At 43.2% G+C, this 23326-nt stretch overlaps 1 protein-coding gene across 5 annotated transcripts in view; it reads right to left on the reverse strand.

Annotated features, from left to right (window-relative positions):
* ELN (elastin) overlaps positions 1-23326 on the reverse strand; it is a 99597-nt gene that overhangs the window by 61486 nt on the left and 14785 nt on the right. For all 5 annotated transcript variants that reach the window (XM_056558527.1, XM_056558526.1, XM_056558524.1 and 2 more), the window contains exons 2-4: positions 8011-8076; positions 6343-6396; positions 5795-5827 (exon numbers count right to left, since the gene is read on the reverse strand). In XM_056558527.1, coding sequence (XP_056414502.1) covers positions 5795-5827; positions 6343-6396; positions 8011-8076 — 153 coding nt within the window. The remainder of the gene's footprint in view (positions 1-5794; positions 5828-6342; positions 6397-8010; positions 8077-23326) is intronic.

The following is a 23326-nucleotide window of genomic DNA, read 5'->3' on the forward strand; positions in this document are numbered from 1 at the left end:
TGTTAAAGTCTTAAGGACCAAGTTACTGTGAAAGGCCAGCCAAAAGTACACATCTACTGCTGTTCTAGACAAATACTGTTTTAAGCGTAGTGGAGCACATTGTGCTCCTCTCATAAGTGTATACCACGTATGTACATCTAAGTGGTGTACAATTTTGTTCCTGTTATAGTCCTAAGGGCCTAGTTACTGTGAAAGGCCAGCCAAAAGTACAGACCTGCTGGTGTTGTAGACAAATACTGTTTTAAGCACACTGGAGCGCATTGTACTCCCCTCATAAGTGCATACCACGTACGTACATCTAAGTGGTGTACCATTTTGTTCCTGTTAAAGTCCTAAGGGCCTAGTTACGGTGAAAGGCCAGCCAAAAGTACACACCTGCTGGTGTTGTAGACAAATACTGTTTTAAGCATACTGGAGCGCATTGTACTCCCTTCATAAGTGCATATTATGTATGTATATCTAAGTGGTGTACCATTTTGTTCCTGTTAAAGTCCTAAGGGCCTAGTTACGGTGAAAGGCCAGCCAAAAGTACACACCTGCTGGTGTTGTAGACAAATACTGTTTTCAGCGTAGTGGAGTGTATTGTAAGAAATCAAAGAAAATAATAAATAAATATAAAGCAAGACGCGTTTCGGGAGTCACAGCTCCCTTTTTCAATTGCAGGTGGTTGCTGTTGATGTCACAGCAACCACCTGCAATTGAAAAAGGGAGCTGTGACTCCCGAAACGTGTCTTGCTTTATATTTATTTATTATTTTCTTTGATTTCTTATGCTGTAAGAATAAATTATTTTGCATCAATACCCACGACTTGGGTTACTTCCTTTGGAGCGCCATCGCAGCTCCGTCCTCACGCTGCTGGCCTGCATACCAAGCTACCATCACCGGCAAGGAACACGCTACCCCCACCTGGGTACCCACCTATACCGGCTAAAGACCTACACCGCACCCGGTACTACCTCCGCTTTTTTTCCTCCATTTATTGAACTCCAGTGTTACGCCTAGCGCTCCGGGTCCCCGCTCCTCCCCGGAGCGCTCACGGCGTCTCTTTCCCTGCAGCTCCCCGGTCAGTCCCGCTGACCGGGAGCGCTGCTCTCTCATGGCCGTTGGGGATGCGATTCGCACAGCGGGACGCGCCCGCTCGCGAATCGCATCCCAGGTCACTTACCCGTTCCCGTCTCCTGCGGTCATGTGCTGGCGCGCGCGGCTCCGCTCTCTAGGGCGCGCGCGCGCCAGCTCCCTGAGACTTAAAGGGCCAGTGCACCAATGATTGGTGCCTGGCCCAATTAGCTTAATTGGTTCCCACCTGTTCCCTGCTTATATCTAGTCTCCTCCCTTGCACTCCCTTGCCGGATCTTGTTGCCTTAGTGCCAGTGAAAGCGTTCTTTGTGTGTTTATACCCTGTGTACCAGAACTACTGCTATCTCCCCTGACTACGAACCTTGCCGCCTGCCCCCGACCTTCTGCTACGTCCGACTTTGCTTCTGCCTACTCCCTTGTACCTCGCCTATCTTCAGCAGCCAGAGAGGTGCCGTTGCTAGTGGATACGACCTGGTCACTACCGCCGCAGCAAGACCATCCCGCTTTGCGGCGGGCTCTGGTGAAAACCAGTAGTGTCTTAGAACCGGTCCACTAGCACGGTCCTCGCCATCCCTCTCTGGCACAGAGGATCCACCTCCTGCCAGCCGGCATCGTGACAGTAGATCCGGCCATGGATCCCGCTGAGGTTCCCCAGCAGTCCATCTCTGATCTCACCACGGTGGTCGCCCAGCAATCCCGACAGATCGCCCATCTATCCCACCGGCTGTCGGAAATGTCCACCATTGTGCACCAACTTCAGTCGCAACTGCAGCAGCAATCATCTCCTCCGCCACCTCCTGCACCCCTTCCGCAGCGAGTGGCCGCTCCTAGCCTCCGCCTGTCCTTGCCGGACAAATTTAATGGGGACTCTAAGTTTTGCCGTGGCTTTCTTTCGCAATGTTCCTTGCACTTGGAGATGATGTCGGATCAGTTTCCTACTGAAAGGTCTAGGGTGGCTTTCGTGGTCAGCCTTCTGTCTGGAAAGGCCCTGTCATGGGCCACACCGCTCTGGGACCGCGATGACCCCGTCACTGCCTCTGTACACTCCTTCTTCTCGGAAATTCGAAGCGTCTTTGAGGAACCTGCCCGAGCCTCTTCTGCTGAGACTGCCCTGCTGAACCTGGTCCAGGGTAATTCCTCCGTTGGCGAGTACGCCATACAATTCCGTACTCTTGCTTCTGAACTATCCTGGAATAATGAGGCTCTCTGCGCGACCTTTAAAAAAGGCCTATCCAGCAACATTAAAGATGTTCTGGCCGCACGAGAGACTCCTGCTAACCTGCATGAACTCATTCATCTAGCCACTCGCATTGACATGCGTTTTTCTGAGAGGCATCAAGAGCTCCGCCAGGAAAAAGACTTAGATCTCTGGACACCTCTCCCACAGTCTCCACTGCAATCTGCGCCTAGGCCTCCCGCCGAGGAGGCCATGCAAGTGGATCGGTCTCGCCTGACCCTGGAAGAGAGGAATCGCCGTAAGGAAGAGAATCTTTGTTTGTACTGTGCCAGTACTGAACATTTTCTGGTGGATTGCCCAATCCGTCCTCCACGTCTGGGAAACGCACGCTCGCACTCAGCTCTCGTGGGTGTGGCGTCTCTTGATGCCAAGTCGGCTTCTCCACGTCTCACGGTACCTGTTCGGATTTCCACTTCAGCCAGCTCTCCCCTCTCAGCCGTGGCCTGCCTGGACTCTGGAGCTTCTGGGAATTTTATTCGGGACTCCTTTGTGAATAAATTCCGGATTCCGGTGACCCGTCTTGTCAAGCCACTCCACATTTCCGCGGTCAACGGAGCCAGGTTGGACTGTACCATACGTTTCCGCACGGAGCCCCTTCTTATGAGCATCGGATCTCACCACGAGAGGATTGAACTTTTGGTCCTCCCCAATTGCACCTCGGAAATTCTCCTTGGACTTCCCTGGCTTCAACTTCATTCCCCAACCCTGGATTGGTCCACTGGGGAGATCAAGAGTTGGGGGTCCTCTTGTTCCAAGAACTGTCTAAAACCGGTTCCCAGTAACCCTTGCCGTAACTCTGTGGTTCCTCCTGTATCTGGTCCCCCTAAGGTCATTAAGGACTCTGCCTGCCACAGGAAATGCCCCTCCCCCCCTCCCAGTTCCATCAGGCAAGCTTCTGTGTCCCCTCATGGCCCTCGTCCTGGTGTCACACTGCCCCGTGCCAGGTCCCGCCCTCTGCCCTCTCTCCCCATTCCTACTCCTGCGGTTCTGCCTGCCGTTGAGGAATCCCTCCATCCTTTCCCGGTGTCCTCATCCCAGGGGAGGCAGTTACCCGATAAAGAGAAGGGGAGACCTAAGGGGGGGGGTACTGTTACGCCTAGCGCTCCGGGTCCCCGCTCCTCCCCGGAGCGCTCACGGCGTCTCTTTCCCTGCAGCTCCCCGGTCAGTCCCGCTGACCGGGAGCGCTGCTCTCTCATGGCCGTTGGGGATGCGATTCGCACAGCGGGACGCGCCCGCTCGCGAATCGCATCCCAGGTCACTTACCCGTTCCCGTCTCCTGCGGTCATGTGCTGGCGCGCGCGGCTCCGCTCTCTAGGGCGCGCGCGCGCCAGCTCCCTGAGACTTAAAGGGCCAGTGCACCAATGATTGGTGCCTGGCCCAATTAGCTTAATTGGTTCCCACCTGTTCCCTGCTTATATCTAGTCTCCTCCCTTGCACTCCCTTGCCGGATCTTGTTGCCTTAGTGCCAGTGAAAGCGTTCTTTGTGTGTTTATACCCTGTGTACCAGAACTACTGCTATCTCCCCTGACTACGAACCTTGCCGCCTGCCCCCGACCTTCTGCTACGTCCGACTTTGCTTCTGCCTACTCCCTTGTACCTCGCCTATCTTCAGCAGCCAGAGAGGTGCCGTTGCTAGTGGATACGACCTGGTCACTACCGCCGCAGCAAGACCATCCCGCTTTGCGGCGGGCTCTGGTGAAAACCAGTAGTGTCTTAGAACCGGTCCACTAGCACGGTCCTCGCCATCCCTCTCTGGCACAGAGGATCCACCTCCTGCCAGCCGGCATCGTGACATCCAGGCTGTGTCATTCAGCCACTATAGGGTCTCTCTTGCTGCTGCTGACTCCAGGCTGTGTAATTCGGCCACTATATGGTCTCCTCATGCTGCTGCCAACTCTAGGGTGTGTCATTCAGGCACTATATGGTCTCCTCATGCTGACGCCACTTCCATGCTGTGTCATTCAGCCACTATATGGTCTCCTCATACTTATGCCACCTCCAGGCTATGTCATTATGCCACTCTGCGAAAGTGATTCTAATATCGACGCCTCTAATCTGCATGCCATACCTGTTATTTCACTAACCCAGCAAACACCCTATGCATGTTACAGCAAGGCAAAGTGTTCTACACACCTATTGAGGCTCTCTGTAGGCCAGAAATAGCCGTTTTTAGTAGAGATTTGCCACAAATAAATTCGGACCAAGCCAAATTTTTTCGGAAAATTCGGAGAATCGTCAGAATAAATTTTTTTTTTAAATTCGCTCATCTCTAATTATAACTGGTGAAGGTCCAACTTCTGGCTGATCAAAAGAACAAGGTGAAGTTTACCCCAACCAAATTTAAGTGAAAGGGTTTTCCAAGTCTTTAATATTGATACACTCTCCTTAGGATAGGTCATCAGTGTCAGCTTGGTCGAGGCCCAACTCACGACACCCCAACTGAAGTGATCTTTTTATTACCAGACAAAGCTCTGAAAGTTTTGTATTGGTTGTGTTTGGATGTTCCTAATAAACAATGATGTTACACGGCTTGTTCAAACTTTGTAACCCTTTCAATCCAAAGATAAGCCAGCAATACTAAAGCAATACTAAAGTACTCAGCTAGTGCTGTGGCATCTTTATTGTGAAGGTCATGGGGGCTGTGACAATTGAACCCTCATAGGTCAATAGGCAACAGAATATGTGAATTTAGTAAATGTAGTGTCCCCATAAGAATATCAGTGTAATATCTGTTTGTTTTTGCATACTATAAAAACATTTTTCTCTGTGAAACAAACAGACTAGCTGGGTCCAATTGACAGATCTTATTGGCCATAGTGTTGGTTGAGGGCAGACAAAGAGATCATTGGAAGATCTAGAAATTAGACTTAGTAAAGGGGCAGGGGCCTGAATATATTCAAGGAACATGTTGCTACCATTTCAGTTTGTACCAAAAAAAGTTGTACAAAGCAAGGGTATGGAGTCAGCTAAAAAAAAAACAGTAATGAGAACATTCGGCAAGAAATGTAATGCATGTCTGCACATTCTGCTTTTTATCATACTCTGTAAAAGAGGCACAGATTACTTTTTTAATACAATAGGAATACATAATACACAGGATTATGATGTATAATGTCAGCCATTGAGGTGAGGGACAACTCTTTGCATGACTTCATTGCAGTTTAAGCCAACATATTGTGCATGCTTAACAAAGTGTTCTGTAAAAGGATGCTGTGCCTAGAAAAGTAGAGGCCAAAAACACCTTATATAACTTCCTGTCCAATATAATTCATTAAAGAGTAACACTTTTATTTTAGTGTGGGTAGCATGTATTGGCACCTGAGTCCAATATGAAGAGGAAGCAGCAGCTGTATCCTAATGGTGGAAAGCCTGTTCCTGTATGGCATCACTATCATTGTATTCTAGCCTTTTTATATCTCAATGTTCCATGCCTCAACTACCAACCAAAACATAAGAACTATACAAAGTCATCATTTTACCTGGCTTGGGGGGTTTTCCTCCGGGATATAACCCTAGATAAAAAAGAACAAAGTTAGGCATATCAATATAAATGTTTTGGATTATTATTACTATTACATCAGCCTAAGGAATAGTTTGCAGTCACACCCTGCTCTCTGAGAGGACCCTCTGTAACATGAGAAGATATCTGTATTATAAATAGCAGACGGTAGGGCAGGGGAACTACAAGATTTTTCAAAAGGGATAAGGAACTACAAGTTACCCCAGCGAACTAGGCTTTTCATTTTTTATTAGCGCTTACATTAGATAAGGATGTTTTTTACTAGATGTATAGAATAAATCCTTAATAATTTATGACTGGTGAAGCCACCATGGACCGTAATAGAACCCATTATACAGTTGGATCCATTGTGGCACTGCCGTCATGGTTCCCGTTTTAATGGAAACCATTATGGTATTATGAACAGAGCCTTACTTGACTTTTCAAAGAATCTGGACAAGTTGAATGCAACTCTGATAACAATTGCCTGTACAAACATCTATCAAGAAAACAATGGGTTACACTGACCTGCTCCTCCTACACCACCAGGTCCTACACCTCCAGCTCCTAAACCAGCTCCTCCTTCATAAAGAAAACCACAACAGTTGCAGTCAGAATTATGTAACCGTTTATACATTTACACTTAAGACTTTGTACATGGCACATGGGAACAGATATTCTTTCAATTAAGCCATATTCATGAAGCAGAATAATTAAATTCAGTTTTGTTTCTTGCATCCCATGCAAATTGCTTCTAGTTTATGGGTTAATGTGCTTTTTAAACATTAAAAATGAGACATAAGATTGTGACTTTTGTGACCTATTCCAAGGCCTGAATGGGCAGAGAAACATGCACTATTCCTGCAGTACACATCACAATCTATCTGTTTTCCCAAGAGTGATCCTTTAACTCCATGAAAGTATTGTAGCCACTAAAACACAAATAATAATACTAAAGTAAGAAGTCTTCAGTGCAGTATCTTATCAATATATCCACTCTTACCTTATCTATAATTTGGTTGAGGACTTCAATTTCTCATGAAACTAATTCAACACTGTTAGGGCCTGTACATAATCTGTGACTATGTGCAGTGTTGTACTTTATGACAAAATCAATGTCATTTTAGGCAACACTTATGGCTATGGGTAAACAGATGGTATTCAGTGGTAACTAACTGGTTGTATAAAAACCCACTGCACTCAGATTTGTTTGTTGGTTTTTAAAAATGAATATCCAAAATTTCTCCTTTTTGGAGCCAAATGCCTGCTGGTGTTTATATGCATAAAGTGGAATGAAAAGAAACAATGGCTTTTCCAAGTGGTCTACAAATTATCCCTTTGTGGTAGTACAAAAATTGTGTAAAATAATTTCCATTTTAGGCTTAGCAACAGCGTTGGCCTCCTGGAAAGTGCACAGAAGTGACACAATACCCTCTAGACACAACGTTTTCACAATAAGTGTAAAACAAAAAACTGGCACAATTAACTTCAAATTATTAAATATTTTGACTGAACAGATGCAGAACACTCTTTGCTGCTTTACTACAATTATTATATATGTGTGGTCCTACTCCTATCTGTGTTGTTCACTGATTACTGCCCCTCAAAGAGATCTTCACCTAACACCTGCTTTCTCTGTGCATAGGTTTTCATAGGGGCTTTATCATCACTGCTTCCTGACTGGTTGGGAGAGCAGTTTGAAGGGAATTATGGAATGTGATCCTTTCCCCATTTCTATCATCCATGTGGCCAAATTGAACCACCTGGAGTTTGACTTCTAGCTGAACCAAAATTTTAGAGTCATACATTGTTGACATTGATTGTGCAGAATACCCTCCCAATGTGCTATCGTGTGAATAGGCCATCAATAGGTTTTCTCTGGAAAACTCTTTTAAGAAGGGACACATCTGTATTAAGAAAGTCAGAAGCACATACCATACCTTCGGCATTAATTTCCTTATCCAAACACATTACGAATATAGTCCGATACAACTACAGTTGGTTGAAATGAAAGGCATATACTGTCTAATTATATAACTAAAATGCAGCCATAGGTAAACCAAGACTGAGTTTAATAGCATTAACCCATTTCTGTAAATGTATATGTTGTATATACATGCCAGCCCCGTTGATTGTAGATGGCACATTCAATTAACATAAATTTCAACTGTTTTATCAAAATGGACTTCTACTTACCAGGATATGCCCCTGCACCTCCACCTGGTAAATACTGACCCCCAGGTAATCCTCCAGCAGGTACTCCTGTGGACAGAAAAACAGACAGGCATTAAATATCTGATTTCATTCTGGATGCCATATGAGGTTTTCAGGAGGAACAATAGGAATATTGGTTTTGTTTGCAGATAGTACATTCAGGATACATTTAATTTTAACTTGCACATAGTAAAGAATATTCAGTAAAGTTCTACAGAAAAAAGGCCATTTTATTATTATTTTAGTAACCAGCAATAAATGGGACCAATTGTCTACCTAACAGTGCCAATAGTTGTAGTTTGACAGGACAACTGGTGAGGTGACAGTCAACAGTCAGGTGGGGCTGACCTACAGTATGTGTCTAGTGCTGTTTCCGTATTGTAGTGGAGGGGCTGCAATGCTCAAGACAATGCTGCTGCCCCTTCATTCAGCCTGGGCATCAATGGGCATCCCAGGATGACTACTGTTACACATTAATGGACAGATCACCAATGCAAAATTGTGGAAAACCTCTTTAAAGAGTACCTCTCATGATCTTGTTAAATTTTATAATCCTCCCAGTTCACTGTCCTCATCATGATAAACCACCCCTGCCTTTATTTTTATTATTTTTTTGTTTTCTATCTTGATATTGCTCTGTATTTTCTACTCAGTCTCAGTCAGATTCACAGACTGGCAAGGGACGTTCCCCAGCAGGCGTGACATCATCTGAAGCCATACAGGGGAGAACTTCCTCCCTTACTCTGCTACACACAGCCCAGAGCAGTTCAGTGTGTGAACTAAGAGAAGGAAAGTCTCTGTGTAGACTAGCAATTACGCCCAGGTGTAGATATCCACTGACTCCACTATAGACTATATTCAAGTAAGAATGCATGGGCTACGTAGTAATCTTTGAAAAAACTCAGGCACTCACGGTTAGGTGATTCTTTTCCTTCTTACACACTAGTTGGGAGCCATCAGGGTCTGATGCCGTTTCGGGGGACCGCCCCCTTACTCATGCGTTACGCATGAGTAAGGGGGCGGTCCCCTGAAATGGCGTCAGACCCTGATAGCTCCCAACTAGTGTGTAAGACCTCTGCTAGGATGGATGTTTGCCTTATACCATCGATAAGTTGTGCAGAACGTATGGAATAAAACAAAAGGGAAAAGAATCACCTAACCGTGAGGACCTGAGTTTTTTCAAAGATCACTACGTAGCCCATGCATTCTTACTTGAATACAGTTCAGTTTGTGAGATGATATATGATTGGATAAGGCTGCACACACACCCTCAGCACTCCAGACTGCATTTCCTGATTTTGGACTTCTGGAAGGTGAGCAGGAGTCCAAAGTCTGTGCAAGAGATTGGGAGAAATGTGCTCTGGACAAGTAGGCAGACACCTAGTGGCAGCTTTTCAAACACAAATAAAACATAGAAAAGTATTTTTTTTAAACAAAGTACATAAAGCACATTAGAAAGATTTTATTATTTAACATAAGGAGTGCAATAGCAAGATAGAGTTTTAATGACAGTGCCCATTTAAATATCCAAATTCTACTGACCTTACAATGACAGGACAGATATACTAACTTGCAAAGGAAACAAGATTTTGGCTTAATTTATGCACAGAAATGTTGTACATTCCTTGCACCATATTTAAATGCTTTAGACTATTTTTGTGCTTCCTTTGACAAAGAAAGTCTGTTAATGGCAAAGAGGTAGGGCTTATTGGCTGAAATGCTACATTGTCCAAAATTTTGGTGCAACATATTGTTGTAGAGTTAGACAACATTGCATCAAATATACTATGTAGTGTGAGACTGCGTGTTCTAAATTGATGACATCAAAGTATTACACAGGAGTAAAAAAATCCACCCATTATATATGGAATACAATTTTCATCCCAAACAGATTGCTAGGCCATGTTCACATTAGCATCATGGCTTCCCATATATCTCATTAACTTAAATAGAGTCCATGTGGGTTTCTGTCATTTTGGTGCACTGCTGCTGGCTGACTGCTAGAACGAATACAAGGTAGTTTTAATAGAAAACTATGACGGAGAACATAGTCATTCTTATTTTTCTGAATTGCTCTGTGCAGAAATAAAGCATTTTTGCTGGTTACTGATGGCCCTATAGATTGATCCTCCACAGTAACTGAGCAGCATTATGAGCATTCCTCTATAGCGAAAAGAGAGCCAAACAGTGGAGATGGTCAGAACAACACTGCGCACATCCTGACTCTACCGATTATTTTCTTTGTAGCTTTGCTGATATTACGTAGGCCCTTGGAATTCTTTTTGCTTGTATTCCTTTCATGGATGCTATAAAGCAGCACACGCTCCATGGATTAGTAATGAATATGAAAACAGCTAAGTGATAGCATACCAGTCTGCTCAGTTTTATATTTATTAACCATGTGGTAACTGGATAGAGAAGATCAGAGAAAGGTGTTGGTGTAGGGAAAAACAAAAGGGATGCTTCCAATGCTTCCACCAGAAATCTGTCCGGCAAGCCCTAATAAATTCCCCCAATGTAGACAGAAAAAAGAATGACAGCAAAGTATCATATAGACAAAGCTTCTTAAAAACATAAAAACTATTGATCCAGGGAAAAGTCGGTCCACATTATAGCCACATAACTTCTCAACTTTTTGTGAAAGGAAAAACTATCTTTGTACCATGTTTGCCAGTAGATAGAAATGATAAAACATTGAGCAGCATATGTTTGGTATAGGGATTTTCTCCTATTCTGGACAGTTCTTAAAATGGACAGAGATGTCAGCAGAGAGCACTGTGGTCATGATCTCAGCAGAGAGCACTGTGTTCCAAAAAGAAAAGAATTTCCTCCTTAGTATTCAGCAGCTAATAAGTACTGGAAGGATTAAGATTTTTAATAGAAGTAATTTACAAATCTGTTTAACTTTCTGGCACCAGTTGATAAGGAAAAAAAAAAAAAGTTTTCCACCGGAGTACCCCTATAATCCTTCCAGTTCTTATCAGCTGCTGTATGTTCCAGAGAAAGTTCTTTTCTTTTTGAATTTCCTTTCTGTCTCACCACAAGTGCTCTCTGCTGCCACCTCTGTTCATTTTAGGAACTGTCAAGCGCAGGATAGGTTTGCTATGGGGATTTTCTCCTTCTCTGGACAGTTCCTGACGTGGACAGAGGTGCCAGCAGAGAACACTTTTGGTCAGACAGAAAGGAAATTCAAAAAGAAAAGAACTTCCTCTGGAACATACAGCAGCTGATAAGTACTGGAAGGGTTAAGATTTTTTAATAGAAGTCATTTACAAATCTGTTTAACTTTCTGGCACCAATTGATTGAAAAAAATGTTTTCCAGTGGAGTATCCCTTTAACACCACAAAGAGTCACATATTTCAAAAGTTTCTACTTTCCATTACTTGTCTTAACCCCACTATTGCTATGTCATTTTTTGAGCAGCAGCCTCTACAGATGGAATCTCTACCCATAACTTCTCCGGGTAGAGATTCCGTAGTGCGAATGGGTACTAAAAGGTATCAAATACTAGACTCTTAGTGTTTTATCTTTTCAGCTTTAATAACCCATTTATGAATCCAGTTATAAAATATATACTCTCATTTGGTCTACAGCAGGTATCTAACATGTTCTTCCACAATGTACAAAATATAATGGGACATGTAGTTATTACAGAATGTTTAGATTCATGCAGACAAGAAATATTAGGGGTGCATTAACTTTACTCATGTATCTAAATTTACCTAACAGTATGTTTTTGCAGTGTGGGAGTACCTGGAGGAACCCCACATTAACACCAGTAGAATGGATGATCTCCATGCAGATGTTGTCTGTGGTGGGATTTGAATCCAGGACCCCAAGGCAACAGTGCCACTTACTGAGCCACCATTCTGCCCATTAGAACAAACTCTTTCCGTACTCCCGGTTTGGTCATATGGTCATCATAGAGGGTCATCCCCTGCTTGGGATGAGTGACTTCCACATTGGTAGACTGAGCATCTATGCTTTACATGCTAAGCCAATCATTTGAATGTCTGGTATGTAATGCTACAATATGTGACTGGTGGCCGGAAATGGCAGAAAGAACATCTTTGGAGCACAAACTTCTACTCAGTACTATGCAGACATCAGATTTATTGTTTGGGTAGAACACTTAAATGGGTACTCCACTGCCCCAGCATCCGGAACATTCAGTTCTAAACGCTCGGTGCGGGCTTTGGAGTCATGACGTCACTGTCACACCCCCTCGTGGCATCACGCCATGCCCCTCAATGCAAGTCTATGGGAGGGGGCGTGCCGGCCATCACTCCCCCTCCCATAGACTTGCATTGAGGGGACGTGGTGTGAAATGAAAAAGGGCGTGGCCTTATTTTAAATAAACGTGGGTTTGTTGGGTGCCACTGGTGTTCAGTATGTGACAATCTTTCACAACTTTAATTCTAATTTTCTGCTCTTATACTGTAATAGAACAGAAAACTGTAGATGTGAACACAGCTTGAATAACCATAGCATTTTTCCACTCCTTCCATAGCGTGCTTATCTTATCTACAACTTCAGTCTAACATCATCCAATATTCCAATAGAGTCTATTTCCCCAAGCCTCTAATTGTGTATCCTGACTTTAATCATACAGGGGTTGCTGTGAGGTTTTTCTCTACGTCTTTACAACACAGCATAGCAGATCTCTGGGGGAGTTACAGCTACATTATACAGTATATAGTAGGATTAATGGGGCAATTCCTGCAGTTCACTGCCCAGTGCCTGGGATTTACACAGATAGGATCCATATGTTTTTGTGAGGAAGTTGACATTGTAAATGACACCATAATGTTATAGTAAGTGTTCGGAGGATTGATTTGTAAGATAGAGGAGATGATTTACAAGTGATGATGCAATGGTGAAGGCTTAAGGGGTTGCATAACTGTAACATGCAGAATGCCAAATATTTCAGATTACTGACAGTAATAGGCATCATCCATTGCAGTGACATACACGTGTCCATCCTTAGATGAGTGGGGTCAGATGAACAGCTTTTTAGGTCCGTCGGAAGATGTTTATACTAATGTATGTCTCTATATGAGGGCATATTGTCATGTGACTCGCAGCCTTTCAAGGGTTTTTCTAGCATGTTGTAAGAATGTGTTGAATTTGTGTGATAAGAAATTTGTTGAAAGGTAAGGATGGACACATCTGTATATGACAGGGCCTGTGTAATGTCTCATATAGTGCACAGAAATGAGGCATATCATATTTTTGTGTTCTGCATCTCTTTGATATTAGGAAAGGCACTGGACCTTGCTTTTCCTGAAAATAAACACATTCCTTTGGTGTGCACACAGACAAGCCATGATTCGTAGCTATGTAAATCCAACTCTGGTGACACTTAAGTATGAATGATTACCGATCCAATTTCCTAACATTTTCTGGAGTTTGGATGGTATTCCAGACATACTATTGCATAATCTTATAATGGAAAGATTTCAACTATAATGCAAAGGCTGGCCCAATTTATGGAGTCGTATCTGTCAAATCCCCGATAAGGGAATGCATCTGGCTATGTCAGCCTCCTGACAGTGAAATGGTTAGTGCAGGAATGTCTGGCAGGTTGTGTTGTAGTGACGGGGTTAAAACAAACAACCACAACCCCAACATGAGAGGTGTGTGTTTGATTACTAAAACCCCCAGAGGAATTGAGAATTCCAGAACTGTTGATCTCAGCGTGAGAGGAATTTGGAGCGCACAGTATCTGATACACCAGCGCCAGATCTCAGTGTAAGACTGCTGGCCGTGGGGGAGCACTGCAACAATACTGGCTTAAGGGCAGCTTAGTAAACAAACTGCAGTAGGGGAGCCATATAAGTGTTGCCAGCTGGCCCATTGAAAGACTGGCAATGACTAATGGAGTGGCAGCTCTTGGACTCATTATATATGGGTTTGAGATTGTTGTTTTACGTTTATACAAACCTATGGCCTCAAGGTTTGGTATTATTTACCGAGGTTTATGATGACTAGTAAAGGGTTGGCAAATATGACAAGGACACCTATAAGGCTACGACATTCTTGTCACATCTGTATTGCATGTGACGGACAACCATTTAACCAATGAGGATATAACCCTTGCGTACTCAACCCACTAATAGTATAAGAAAGAACAAAAAACACACACAACACTTATAAACCTTTGCTGGACAATGGTGGCCACAGTTTTATTGAATTCTATATACAAAACCATTTGGGTTTAACATCTTAGCAAGAGCTTATGGGAAGTAGTATGATAGCCACTGGACTCCCAGCTGGCAAGTCTGCCTTCCCTGCTCTTACTGCCAGAAAGTATCTTCAAACACCACAAGCTATGACTTTGTAAATGCTGTGAGAGCTCAACATCAAGGAGGCAGGGCCGGACAAGGATTCAAAGTAGAGCAGTAAGGAGAGGACTAGACTTATATATGGGGGGGGGGGGGGGGGTATGGAAGGGAGAAGAAAGACTCCTGATAGACCCACCTGACCAAAGCCAATCCCCAATCACCACCCCACTTGGGGAAGGGACAACTTTAACCCCCTGCTGACTTCTCTTAAAACCACAGGGGCATAAACTGACTTCCTACCATTAAAACGCTCCTTCCAGTCATTATGCACCCTTCATATGGGTCAGATGCCTACAAAGTAGAAGCTAACTGACCCCATTTATCACAAGGCTATGAAGATTATAACTGGGTACTCTTCTATTTTGTTCTTAAAAGGGGTAGTCAAGTACACAGAAGTTAAATTCATGTTAAAGTATGGGGTGCAAACAAAAAATCCTCAATATATAGTAATTCATTATTTTCAGTAGTTACCGCATAACCCCTCACCACTTACTGCCCTGAAATGTGATGTTAATAGCTGGTCACCTAGGGTTATGACCTGTAGTTAGCTTGCTGGTCGCACATGCTCAGTTGCAGCATTAAGAAACAAAGAACTAACATAAGAGGCTCAGCAAAAGAGGCTGGTTACATATAGGCCTTATTTAGCAAAACTGTCTAAAAGAAAACAAAATTCTTTGTTGCCCCCCTAACAACCAATCAGAGCTCAGTTTTAATTAACTAAACTGCAGTGGTAAAATGAAAGCTATGCTCTGATTGGTTATTATACACAACAAAGCTAAGCTTGATTGGTTACTTTGGGCAACTGCAATCTTCACATAGTGGACACTGCAACTACACTTTAACCCCACAAAGATGGATGGAGTTGTGCAACAACCAATCTAACAAAGCTAAAACAAATGGGTATGAGAAGTAACTAATGACATACATAGAAGAAAGAGGCTCCCATAGGAAAGATCAGACTGGGCCACCCATAGTGGATTTACCGCCCAGTACAGAAATTCCTCATACCATCTTGCCCATTGTTTGCCAACATGCTGTTCCTTTGGAGTCCAGCTCAGGTTCTAACCACACTGCAGCAATATGGATGGGCTTGGCCTGCTCTCTCATAGTGAAGACAAAGGTTACCTCTAGGGCTGGGGTCAAGTCCTGGGAAAAAAAGTGTGGTAACTCACCCAAGGTTTCCAATTAAGGGCTGGTCCTGCTAATGGAACAGTGTTCCTGCTGTGGAAAAAGTGCAGGAACTAAGTTCCTACTCGTTCCTGCAGGACTTGAGCCCTGCTCTTGGGTGTCCATGCAATTGCAGTTAGCCTATCCACAGCTTCATGGTGCTTTAGTAAGGGGAAAATAAACTAGTATACAGTACTTACAGGGCATGTTTTCATACTGTGGGTATTGCATATATTTGATTACCATATAGATCTGAGGATAATCTGACAGATACTGTAGTCCGAACCGAACTGTGTATGAATGAAAAATCACAGATTAAATCCGTATTGTTTTTAAAGGGGTACTCCACTGGCCAGCGTTTGGAAGTAAATGTTCTGAACGCTGTTTTCATGCTGTGGGGGTTGTCCACCCCCCCTTGTGACATCACAGCCAAGCCCCCTCAATGCAAGTCTATAGGAGGGGCGTGGTATCCCCTCCCGCATCACGCCCCCTCCCATAGACTTGCATTGAGGGGGCGTGGTCATGATGTCACCAGGGGTATGGTTGACCCGCAGTGCGAAAACAGCGTTCGGAACATTTACTTCCAAATGCTAGCCAGTGGAGTACCCCTTTAAAGATGGGTTGTATCAAAGTTATGCTGGGTTCTCAAGTAGTACTTTGATCAGTATGTTTTGCCAGAAAGGAAAGGGTCCAAAATACCAAAAACAGTGCAAATCTTTCTGGCATAGTTTATTTTCAATGCATGTGAACCCAGACTTAAAGTAGAATTCCTCTAGTTCAAATATGTTACTAGATATTTCACACAGCCACAATGTTAACAATATGGACATTGGCATTTGGGTGCTCTTACACAGCGCTGTTATGCTGTAGCTTTGTGGCAGCTTGGTTGTGTGCAGGTGTGGATTACGATGAATTAGATAAACTAAAGGACAGATGCTACTTCTACTCATGTTTTCTGTTTTTGAATCCATTCCACACCATGAGTAGATTAAAAAAAGGAAAGAAGTAGTATCTGTTCTTTATATGAATATCTAATTCATTACTTGGTTGTCGCTAAACTAAGTATATTAAGAAGTATATTAACTAAGATAAACAGTTATCACATTGAATCTTTAGTAGCTGAGAAATTGAAGGATTACGAGTACCAAGAATTACAAATACCAAGAATTACAAATACCAAGAATTACAAATACCACATGAAAGAACAGTCATATGTTGGAATCCTGTATTTGGTGCAATAAGCCATTTGCCATCATACGTTGTAGACTGTATCACTTAGAGGTTAGGGCACTAGGAACCATAATACCCCCTTGTCTCAGGGCAGCTGTCCAGGGTTCTGACACCTTATAGCTCTGGGCTGCAGCTGATCTTCTTTCTGGCAGTTACTTGAAAACAAACTGTGCAATAATCCATTGTGCTAATGAAAGTATAATTGGTCATTGTCTCATATAACCAACATCTTAGGCTCTGTAGCTCTTACTCTACAATACAACATACTGACAAACAGGTTTTTAAGGGGACAGAACAGATTTGTAAATGACTTCCATTCGAAAATCATAATCCTTAATAATCATAATCTTAATCATAATCATAATAATCATAATCCTTCCTTATCAGCTGCGGAATACTACAGAGGAAGTTGAGTAGTTTTTTTCTGTCTGACCACAGTGCTCTCTGCTGACACCTCTGTCCGTATCAGGAACTGTCCAGAGTAGGAGTAAATCCCTATAGCAAACCTCTCCTGCACTGGACAGTTCCTGAGACAGACAGAGGTGTCACCAGAGAGCATTGTTGTCAGACAGAAAAGAACAACTCAACTTCAGCAGCTGATACTGGTAGGATTAAGATTTTTTTAATAGCTGACATCACGAACATTATTTTCTTTTTGGAACACAGTGCTCTCTGCTGACATCACGAGCACAGTGCTCTCTGCTGACATCTCTGTCCATTTTAGGAACTGTCTAGAGCAGCATATGTTTGCTAGGGGGATTTTCACCTACTCTGGACAGTTCTTAAAATGGACAGAGATGTCAGCAGAGACAGTGCTCTCTGCTGACATCTCTGTCCATTTTAAGAACTGTCCAGAGTAGGTGAAAATCCCCCTAGCAAACATATGCTGCTCTAGACAGTTCCTAAAATGGACAGAGATGTCAGCAGAGAGCACTGTGCTCGTGATGTCAGCAGAGAGCACTGTGTTCCAAAAAGAAAATAATTTCTCTGTAGTATTCAACAGTTTTCCACCGGAGTACCCCTTTAACCAAGGGAAGGGACAGCTTGTGGAGTTCTTTGCTGACTGAGCAGTGTGGTCTAAGCGTCTTTTCAGTCCTGTGAGGAGTCAGCTTTAGAGAAACTGTAGTCGGCTTTGAGAGATGTCAGGCCAGAGGAGAAGCATTGAGGTTTAGGTTGTGAGACTTCTCAACCCCATTGGTAGCTACAGTATTACTGCGCCTAGAAGAGACTGTCAGGAACCTTATCTCTAAAACTGGTGACTGGGGTGTAGCAGGAGATAGGCTATCCTGAAGTTTGGGATGTGATCTGTAAAGTCTGATGCTGTATTCCAGTGAAGTAAACAGGAGCTTGGGAGGGGTTAGTAAAAGGAGGGCTCTTAGAATTTAGGCTGGATATAAATGTGACCTCCTCCCTTTTTCGCAGACAAAAATGTGTTTGTCAAGTTACATTGTGAACTGTTACTTAAGGGTGTCACATTTTAGAGAGCAGTGCAAGGGCAACCCTAAGTAAGAGTGTGGTGCAGCTGTGAAAAGAAGAAATATTCTGTCAAACCAATACAGTCTGCGGTTGTTTCTTAAAATTGGATTCTGCAACCGCAGTCCTACAAGCTGTCAGTTGTAGCAGTTAAGGTGGTGGTGGTGTTGGGGGGGGGGGGGGTGTTAGCCTGATCTACAGTAAAAAATGTTACTATGTTCCATCGGTACTAAAACTGTCCATGTGTCTTGCGCACTAAGCTCTGTGGAATGTACGTTGAGCGTTTAAGATTTATTCACTCTGGTAAGAATATTGCAACAGATGAAAGCATAAGAGGCGCTCACAAAGAAATTGTATTAGCTTTTAAAGATCTTTATAATAAGTGGCTACATTTTTTTTTTTTTTTTTTTTTTGCCTCTACACAATTGCCTATAGGGCAGGCAAGTGAGACTTGAGTTGAGACAATGATCAGAGCCATTGTTTTGGTCATCTATGTCACAACCTGTTTTGACACAGTATGGTTGCTTCGGGGGGTAGCACCTTTTGAAAACTGCACTTTCGAAGAAAGTAACAAGGTGCATAATAATTCAAAACATCCACATTGGTTTAACATTGGGAGCCGAAGAGCCTATCTAAATGTTTTTGAGTTAAGCAAATGTAGTGGGTGATTGATGTTGACTCAAAGCCAAGTTTTCCCAGAAAATTACTACTTGTTATGAATCATTTTCATAATATTTTGTTATCAACAACTATTTACACATATTGATAACAGATTCCATGAATGCCGGAAGGATTGGGGTCCAACCGCTAAAGGTTATCTATACTCATTATAGCTAAATACTTTAGGAAACCACAATTTGCACAATCTGGCAAGAAATTACTAAAGTATCCATGTCCTGCATGTTATTTACTATAATTGTAGATTAGTTCACTATTTCAAACTAATGTATAGGATATACTTGTAGCAGGAATGAATAAGTGGTTACAGTGGGCCTTAGGCTATATCCACAGCTGTTCATACTAGGAAAAGGACAAGGAAGGAGGAAACATCTTGTATACTGTACTAATCTCTTCTCAGCTGCAGAGAAAGATGGGACATGAAGCAGCTAGGATTTTGCCTCTTCATCAAAGATTGACCTTGGCTGGTTTTCTCTGTCTGTCATACATCATACTAGAAACTAAAACCAGGCATTTTACTTTTTGGAAGAGCAGGAGGCAGCAGCATGGGCTGCAGGTGCTTCCAATGACAGAATCCCCTCTGGGATCATATAGTATGCCCTTTTCATAGGACCTCCACTGTGCCGCACCATTAACCCTCACCGTGATATACACTGCTCAAAAAAATAAAGGGAACACTTAAACAACACAATGTAACTCCAAGGCAGTCACATTTTTGTGAAATCACACTGTCCACTCAGGAAGCAATACTGATTGACTATCAATTTCACACGCTGTTGTGCAAATGGAACAGACAACAGGTGAAAATTATAAGCAATTAGCAAGACACCCCCAATAAATGAGTGGTTCTGCAGGTGGTGACCACAGGCCACTTCTTAGTTCCTATGCTTCCTGGCTGATGATTTGGTCACTTTTGAATGCTGGTGGTGCTTTCACTCTAGTGGTAGCATGAAACGGAGTCTACAACCCACAAAAGTGACTCAGGTAGTGCAGCACATCCAGGATGGCACATCAATGCGAGCTGTGGCAAGAAGTGTCCAGAGCATGGTGGCGCTACCAGGAGAAAGGCCAGTACATCAGGAGACAAGGAGGAGGCCGTAGGAGGGCAACAACCCAGCAGCAAGACCACTACCTCCACCTTTGTGCAAGGAGGAGCAGGAGAAGCACTGCCAGAGCCCTACAAAATGACCTCCAGCAGGCCACAAATGTGCATGTGTCCACTCAAAGAGTCAGAAACAGACTCCATGACGGTGGTATGAGAGCCCAATGTCCACAGGTGGGGGTTGTGCTTATAGCCCAACACCATGCAGGATGTTTGGCATTTGCCAGAGAACACCACTGGCACCCTGTGCTCTTCTGAGCACATGTGAAAGCTGTGACAGAGTGTGGAGACGCCATGGAGAATGTTCTGCTGCCTGCAACATCCTCCAGCATTACCGGTTTGGTGGTGGGTCAGTAATGGTGTGGGGTGGCATTTTTTTGGGGGGCCGCGCAGCCCTCCATGTGCTTGCCAGAGGTAGCCTGACTTCCATTAGGTACTGAGATGAGATCCTCAGACCCCTTGTGAGACCATATGCTGGTGCGCTTGGCCATGGGTTTCTCCTAATGCAAGACAATGCTAGACCTCATGTGGCTGGAGTGTGTCAGCAGTTCCTGCAAGAGGAAGGCATTGATGCTATGGACTGGCACGCCCGTTCCTCAGACCTGAATCTGATTGAGCATATCTGGGACATCATGTGTCGCTCCATCCACCAATGTCACGTTGCCTCACAGACTGTCCAGGACTTTTCTTCTGCACAGGTTTTGATAAATCTCCCCCCTATCATTAAATGCTAATAAGCCAGATACAACTTGAGATTGAATTTTATGCTAAACATTACTTTAAAGGGAATGTATCAACTATATTTTTTCTTTAAAGTGTACCTGTCATCAAACCCTATTTTCTAAACTAACTCAGATTATAGTCCTAACACCCCTCCTGCCCTTAAATTTTTTTTTTTTACTTTAAAAAGCTCTGTATCATGCCTTTCCCTTTTCTCACATTGTGTGAGCTCCCGGCATTCCCCAGCAGACGCGAAGTCACTGAAGTCTACGAGAGCTGTTGCTCGTCATGCCTGGCATGTGCTCCACTTTGGTCTCCTGTCAGGCTGGGAGGAGACCAAACTAACTTTTTAACATCAGGGAACAGAACAGAGCCACCTATTGGACGTTTTTTTTTTTTTTTTTTTAATCACATTAACACCATATAAAGGTTGAGAATTTTAACAGCAAGTAAATGGCAAAGTGTCTTACAATTTCATAAGGAACAATATTTTAAAAGTTTGGTGACAAGTACTCTTTAAATGATCAAAACAAGATTCTGAAACATGTTCTTTTTTTCAAATGTGTTTCTGTTTTCTGAATGTAGCTTCTAGTACATTATTAATGGGGGCAACCTGCTTACCAGAGGTGCTTCTAACAGCACTTAAAGAGTGCCATGGATATAGTCAAAGTAGATTGCAGCCGACCCTCTTCACTTCTATAAGAGAGTTTTCTAGGCATGCTTTTTGACCTGTGCGTAGGTCAATGTGCAGGGAGGGGGAGGTTGAGCTCTGAGCATCACCCATTGTGAATGGCCTGATCCTGTTTTATGTATGTACTGGTATCAACTTTTACTGTAATCCTTTCTGTGATAATAAACAAAGGACTGCTGGAAGTGATCTGTACAAAATAAGAAATGTCAACTTATTATTAGGCCTAGTGGCCAGAAGAAAAACTGCAAGGGTTATTTTATAATGTAGATAATAAAATAGAATATTAGTAAGAGACATCACAAGAAATCTTTAAAAAAATGTGTGACATTAAATTCTGAATTAAGTAATGGGTAATTTTTTGATGACACATTCCTTTTAAGTATTTTGATAAACATGATCATGTTAGGATATGGTGTTTGAGAAGATGAGTTGCAGACGATTTCAGTAGAGCACCTTTAGTATTAATGATGGATTTTGATATATACTCTTACTTATTTTATTACACTGAATGAATTTGATGTTTTTGTGTCCTGTCTGAAGGAATTTAAATGAATTGTGGATGGGTTCCAGAGCAGTTCTTCTTAATCCCTGAGGCAGAACCCAATTGTTATGTTGTTACCTCACAGTTTGGGATAACAATAATGATATGCGGTCTCTTCTACAGCACAGGCATTATAGTTGTCCAAATGTTTTAAGTTTAGCCACAAAACTGACTACTTCTATTTGCTTAAAATTGTTATATAAGATCCAGGAAGCAAACAAAATATAATTTAAATTGGCACTGTCAGATACCAAAACGTTTTATATGTTGTACATCTTGACAAACATTGGCCTTTCTAATATACTTCATAAGAAAATTTTATTTCCTTTTTTATAGAAATCATGACTTATAAAAGCATGGCTCTGTCCAAGATGAAGCACAGGCATGGACAAAGTCCAGTAAGTAAGGGTGGGCTAGCACTCCTCTGTGCTCTCTCCTGTCTGATAGCACTCCTCTATGCTCTCTCCTGTCTCATAGGACTCCTTTGTGCTCTCTCCTGTCTGATAGTACTCCTCTGTGCTCTCTCCTTTCTGATAGTACTCCTCTGTGCTCTCTCCTGTCTGATAGGACTCCTATGTGCTCTCTCCTGTCTGATAGTACTCCTCTGTGATCTCTCCTGTCCGATAGCACTCCTCTGTGCTCTCTCCTCACTGATAATACTACACTGTGCTTCCTTCCTGTCTGATAGTACTCCTCTGTGCTCTCTCCTGTCTGATAGCACTCCTCTTTGCTCTCTCCTGTATGATAGTACTCCTATATGCTCTCTCATGTCTGATAGTACTCATCTGTGCTCTCTCATGTCTGATAGGACTGCTCTGTGCTCTCTCCTGTCTGATAGGAGTCCTCTGTGCTCTCTCCTGTCTGATAGTACTCCTCTGTGCTCTCTCCTGTCTGATAATACTCCTCTATGCTCTCTCCTGTCTGATAGCACTCCTCTGTGTTCTCTCCTGTCTGACAGTACTCCTCTGTGCTCTCTCCTGTCTGATAGTACTCCTCTGTGTTCTCTTCTGTCTGATAGTACTCCTCTGTGCTCTCTCCTGTCTGATAGGACTTCTCTGTGCTCTCTCCTGTCTGATAATACTCCTCTGTGCTCTCTCCTGTCTGATAGCACTCCTCTGTGCTCTCTCCTGTCTGATAATACTCCTCTATGCTCTCTCCTGTCTGATAGCACTCCTCTGTGTTCTCTCCTGTCTGACAGTACTCCTCTGTGCTCTCTCCTGTCTGATAGTACTCCTCTGTGTTCTCTCCTGTCTGATAGTACTCCTCTGTGCTCTCTCCTGTCTGATAGGACTTCTCTGTGCTCTCTCCTGTCTGATAGTACTCCTCTGTGCTCTCTCCTGTCTGATAGTAC

This window comes from Hyla sarda, chromosome 2, assembly GCF_029499605.1.
Source record: "Hyla sarda isolate aHylSar1 chromosome 2, aHylSar1.hap1, whole genome shotgun sequence".
In the NCBI taxonomy this organism is placed as follows: Eukaryota; Metazoa; Chordata; class Amphibia; order Anura; family Hylidae; genus Hyla; species Hyla sarda.